The sequence below is a fragment of the Triticum dicoccoides genome, chromosome 1B (genome assembly GCF_002162155.2).
Source record: "Triticum dicoccoides isolate Atlit2015 ecotype Zavitan chromosome 1B, WEW_v2.0, whole genome shotgun sequence".
NCBI lineage: Eukaryota > Viridiplantae > Streptophyta > Magnoliopsida > Poales > Poaceae > Triticum > Triticum dicoccoides.
Genome location: NC_041381.1, coordinates 374,396,529 through 374,402,613, shown reverse-complemented (window position 1 = coordinate 374,402,613; position 6,085 = coordinate 374,396,529). Strand labels below are relative to the sequence as shown.

The following is a 6,085-nucleotide window of genomic DNA, read 5'->3' as shown; positions in this document are numbered from 1 at the left end:
ACTGCTTGTGTGATCATGCATAATATGATCGTAGAAGATGAGCGCCTGGAACGTCTCTACGAACAAGGGTTTCAGTTTTAGGGTGAGAATGTTGTGCCTGAGCATGAAGGAGCGTCAATGTTTGAACAGTTCACCCAATTTCATCATGACATGCGTGATTAGAAAACTCACATGCAAATGTAAAATGATTTGATTGAGCATATATGGGCTCATGTTGGCAACCAACGGATGTATCTTTTTTTATTCGGCTTGCAAAACTATGTGAGACATTTTTTACTTTTATTCGGCTTGTAAAACTATGCTATTTATTTGGTTGAAACTATACTATTTATTTGATTGTGGACTATATGTTTGCTTGTGAAATAATGCAAAATTTGTGCTATTTATTGAAAAAGGGCGGCCAGCCGGTCACGTCGGCACATATGGGTCGGCGCGTTGGGCGCACTGCCGATCCAAATCTTAAACAGGGCGGACGGCCGACACAAACAGACAAAAAGCGGACAAAAACGTCATCCGTTTTGGTCGGCGCGTTGGAGTTGCTCTAAGGTCTTGGTATTTTCATACCTTCAACAGCACCCCAGTTGCGCGAACCAACCTATGCTTGGATGGTTAGAGGGACTGTGGTATCCCCTAGGGTTCAAATCTCGGTGCTCGCACTTATTCTTGGATTTATTTCGGGATTTCTGGCGATGCGTATTCAGTGGGTGTCGGCTCAGTCTTTCGGAGGTGCTCATAGGGTAGGGTGTGCGTGTGTGCGTTCAAAGGGGCGAGTGTATGCACGTGTATATGAGCGCTTGTGTCTGTACTTATGTTAAAAAAAAACAGCACCCCAGTTAAATCACAGATTTTTAAGGAGAAAAAAACGATGCAAACTACCGAACACATATGCCGTTGCAAATTTCCCATAACAATATAGTTGGGAACTTCACCCTTCTCTTTCGGGCGTACCGCGCTGCGAGCAGCAATGGCGTTGGCCGCGGCCGCGCGCAGAAGCCTCGCATCCGGTGGCCTCTCCGGTCCCCTCGCCCGCCGCCTCCATCCGTCACTGGCCCAGCTGCTTCCATCCAACTCCTCCGGCGATCCTCGAAAACCCTCGACCCTTCCACCCCCACCCGCACCACGACCGTTTCACTTCGCGCTCGCCCCTCGCGGGACATCCCAAACCCTAAGCTCCCCCCCATTCGGTCTTCACCTCCTCCCCGGGCCATCCCGCCGCAGCTTCTCCTCTTCCTGCGACACCGGCTTCACCGACACCACCACCGATTCCGCAGCGTCCGCGGCGGCCCCGGCGAGCTTCCCCGGCGAGGTGGCATGGGCCGCGGAGGACTCATCAATGGCCGTCGCGGCGGTGCAGCATCTCATCGACGCGGTCCATTCCTTCACCGGTCTGAACTGGTCAGGGTTTAGGGGTTTGAGGAATTTGAGCCCTTTACCGTGTCTTCAGAATTTTGTTTCCGGTGTGCATCATGTTCGTTGTGTATTGTTTGCACTACAGGTGGATTTCTATTGCTCTCTCCACAGTGCTGCTACGCTGTGGGATGTTCACAATTGCGATGCTTGTCAGGAAACGCCTATATGTAAGATCTTAAGTACATTAGTACCAATGTTCCTCCCTTTGGTTTTACTTTATTATGCATGTTAGAACACTTATCTATACTGAGCGCTATAAGTAAGTAGGCTCGTATCTTGTATAGTCAGAAGTTGATTGTACCCAATTAGTCACAAGTCAGATTTTATCCCATCTCTTGGTCATGAGAAGTAAACCAAATTTCTGCATGCAAAGTTAGGATTCTTTGCTCGGGGTTAATCCCACCAATAGGCAACAATTACAAAGCCGTTTAATCAGCCATCTTTGTGTAAACGCAAAACTCACATATGGGGAATATGTGTGCTATCCATTAGTTAATGAGTGCTATGAATGTTATATCCCTGAGTAAAATGTGTGTTAGGAAATGTGAGAACCTCTTCAGTATCCTGTAGGATTCAATTGTTTCGTATGAAGTTCTTGCAGAACTCCCATGCATTGCAAAAGTGCCTAACTTACTACAGAGCCAACTGAAATAAAATTCAATTGTCATATTTTACTTTGAAGAATTTTGTTTTGATCACAGGCTTAACCTACTTTCTTTAATGCTTCAAACTTACATAGGGGATGCGTCAGGAGCTGTTTCAATACCTCAAGTTGGTAAAGGATGTATGTAAGATCCCTGCAATAAGGGAAGCGAAACACTATTAGATTTTTTACTACTACTATTGTACTGTACAATCGGCATATTCTATTGTTAAAAATTTAACTGTACACAATCATTTCCTGCAGTCCAAGGGTAAAAAATCAATACAAGAACTTGCAGATGCAGGGGATCCTTTGGTCAGAAAGTATGTAAAATGCTTTACTTGCGTTTGTACTGTGACATTATTGCCAGCGCTAATGTTTTCTTTCTGAGTAAATATCCTTAAATGTTAAAATGTTCTTTCTGGATGAAAGAAGAGACGTGTGCGATGTTTAATGTTAACATGAAAGAGAGAAAAGGAAGTTTTGTGGTTCCCCAATCTTCTTTCTTTCCAGTGTTCAATCATGACACATATCTGCTTAAAAGTTATTCAACAGGAAAAAGATGTTAGTTTGTTTCATCCGAGACATGAAATGATTTTGGCCTAGCAGACAACGCAGTTTAAGAAAAAAAAAACTAGTAGAACTTGTCTTTGCTGGGGGCTGTGCACTGTGCAGCACAATATATCAAGAAAACCACACTAATCCCGTCCAATTACTGTCGGCTCCCTGTAGATCGATATATTATCATACATCCTCAGGTAGGCATAAATGCATCCAACTGCATCGAAGTATGGGCCCATGGCTCCATGGGACTGAAAATCATTTCTAAATATTGAAGTTGGATATATGAACGCAGAAACTTAGTTAGGCCCTTTTTATTTGTGTTCTTGCATTTGCAATTTCAAACATAAAAAGAGTGCTGTTCCGGTCAAACACTTTTGAAGTTGTATAATGTCCATACTCCATACCTCAGCCAATCGGGTCACTTTTGCTGGACAGTTTGGTGAAAATAATTTCCTTTAATATTTGCTTATTTACTGCGAAAATACAAAATAGAGTGCATGTGCAAACTTTCTACTTTGCCTCAATAATCCTATGGTGCCGTGGTGTGAGTGCCTGGTTCTAGTCAATATAATAACAATTCATGTTGCTGTGTAGCTTATTTGGCCTTTCCCTTCCTAATTGTTGCCTCTGACTTCTGTGCTTCTTATTGCGCTGATCAAAATTCCTTTTGACTGACAAATTTAACCTCATGCCATAAACAACATCTAACTTCTTTTGCTCCTACTTGTTGTTTTAGGGACCTTGCATGGGTTTCTCTAAATTCTAAATGCTCGCTCTTGTTCACACAGTCTTGGTTTTCTGCCAATTCTTCAATTCATTGCGACGCCGTATACCTTTGTAACTCTTTACAGTGCTGTAAGTTGATTTCACATGCTGATTTTTTTGATGTATCTCTTCTTACCACCACAACCACCTTCATCGTTTCCATTTTCACAGACTTCTTGTCATTTCAATTTTCTGTCATGCTTCTAGATATCAAACATGGTTGAGAAAGTTCCATCTTTAAAAGGGGGTGGAGCTTTATGGTTTACTGATCTGACGACTCCTGATGCTCTTTGCATCTTTCCCATGATAACATCACTGTTCATCATGCTTCGCTTTGAGGTATGTGTACAGTTCTTATCTAAATGTATGTTTGTTCTTGTGCTACAAAGTTCGAGATGCCATTTATCACATCCTTCAACTATTTTTCCTTCAGATTTTGTTTAGTTTGTCTGTGCTCCCACTGTACACTGTTTCCATGAGATTAATTTGTTTTCTCGAGAGTTCCCCTTGCTATTGAGAAATGTAAGGTGGCAACTGGCCATGCTTTTCAGGATTACGATGTTTAGTTAAACAATGTGTACATTATTTGATACAAACTGTTATTGTTGGATTGTATTAAAATCACCACCTAGCGAATTCAATTTTGTATCACGGAATTCACGTAAATTTCACTAATTGTTGGTCAAAGATAAGCACTGGGAAGCGTGGACGCCTTACCTTTCCAAATGGATGGAGGGATGACTAATGTGAGTTTTTGGCTTTTAGGTCAACTATGGTGTTGCAGCAAAACGTACAGAACACTCTCGCAAGATGGAAGATAATGCAAGGCAGGTTGTGAGAGCAATGTCTCTTCTACCTATGCTGTGGACAGCTACCCTTCCTCAGGTAGAGTGGACTACTTGCTGATGCTTGGAGTTTTTTGTTATTGAATAATTTTACATTGTTGAATTTAGCCTGACCACCCTCAGAATCGGGAGGTATTTACCCCCCGCCCCTCCTGTTTCAAATAAGAGCTGAAAATGGTAACCGGCTTAATTTTTTGCTTATTTCAATGCCTTGAGACAGTAGGTTTATTACCATGTCTCCGTGGGTTCTTAAATACTGCATTATGGTTACGGTCTTCTATAAAGGCCAAAAGATTAAATCCAACTACTAAGTATTCAAGCAAGTCTATTTAGGGTTGTAAACATGCTGATACTGCCCTACTTTCTGATGTCAAATCATCTCCAAATTTATGTCCTGTCCAGGCGATTTCTTGTTCCTTGGTCACCTGGAGCGGTCTGACTCTTGCAGGAAGGATAGGTGAGCCCTGTCACAGGCTCCTGTACCTTGCAATTGAGTTTGGTCTTATTTCCATTACGCTAGACAACACACGTCTTTCATTGCTTGCAGTTCTTAAGCATCCAGATGTGCAGAAAGTACTATACGGTGGCTCCTTTCTACTAAAACAAGAATGTTCCTCTTCCAATGGACAGAAGGGCCCGACTGCTGAAGATTCCCCGCCTCCTGTCAAAGAAGAGGAAGAACCAGTTTCTCCAGAGACAAAGAAATCTTCCGATGCCAGCGTTCACATAGACGAGTCTGACAAGAAATCGACCAAAGACGGTTAAATTTGGTATAATCCCGACTTATATCGCAGCATGTCGACTTGCTGGGACGACAATCTCCTAGCGAACTGCCGTCTTGTGCTTTGTATCTGAGCCTAGATAGCTATGCTGCCATTCCAGGATTAGAGTGGCCGGCTGCTACTGCAGATGAGTAGGTAGCATACTGATGTGATTTAGCTTATCGTATCTTTAGTTTGTTAGCTCTAATATGATGGTTGAAAAGAAATTGGGAGCAGAAGCTTCATTTTTCTTAAGCACTGATGGCCTGGTCTTCGAAGAGCAAATTTATTGCGCTTTTGTGAAGAAACTTGCCTGATATCAAATGAAGATCTGTCATATGTCCTTATTCTGTAGGGTCCTTTCATTTAGATGAGGTTTAAGTAGATCTCACCATTTTTTTTAGAAGAACAGGGAGGCCACTCCCCGGTTCCATTATATAGAATGAAACCAGATCTCACCATAGACGCATAACAGGATTTTTTATTCCTTTCACTTATTTTTCCTCCTTTTGTTTCTCCACCCTCTTTACTGTATTTTTCTCTCTCTAGAAAATACATAAATATAGTTGCCATGCAGTGTGTGTAGTACTCCCTTCGTCCCATAATGTAAGACGTTTTTTAGCACTACATCTTACATTATGGGACGGAGGGAGTAACTCCTAGTGAGCATACGTTTGCGCAATAGCCGGCTGGCGTGCTTGCAATTGGAGTTGCGCTCGGCTGAAGTGTCACACCCTGATTTTCATGCCACTACACTTAAGCTAACAATCATGATAAAATGTGGTTTGACAAAAACTTTTGAGTGTTTTGGACCTTGCCTTGATTGGTTTATGTTTGTTGTTTGCAAGTGCTCTAAAAATAAAATAAATCCTCCAACTCTTATACTCCTTCTCCTTGATCCAAAAACCTTTCCCAATGATCATGCCATGTGTATAGGACATAAAAATAATTTCTTGCAAAAATAATTTGGCCAAATAGTATTTTCAAAAATTAGTTTTTCAAAAACTCCTAAATTGAGGTTTGCACTGCAAGTACTTAATTAAGGGCAGTAAAAATCTTTTCAAAAATATATTTGACTCCTATTAGATATAGGATAC

At 41.8% G+C, this 6,085-nt stretch overlaps 1 protein-coding gene across 1 annotated transcript; it reads left to right on the top strand.

Annotated features, from left to right (window-relative positions):
* The first annotated feature begins 929 nt into the window (after window positions 1–929).
* Window positions 930–5,333, top strand: LOC119336240 (mitochondrial inner membrane protein OXA1-like). Its single transcript, XM_037608247.1, has 9 exons — window positions 930–1,395; window positions 1,496–1,577; window positions 2,150–2,194; window positions 2,318–2,376; window positions 3,406–3,472; window positions 3,590–3,721; window positions 4,148–4,267; window positions 4,630–4,684; window positions 4,775–5,333. The coding sequence occupies exons 1-9, from the start codon at window positions 965–967 to the stop codon at window positions 4,990–4,992; spliced, it is 1,209 nt and encodes a 402-aa protein (XP_037464144.1). The 5' UTR covers window positions 930–964; the 3' UTR covers window positions 4,993–5,333.
* Window positions 5,334–6,085: the final 752 nt, after the last annotated feature.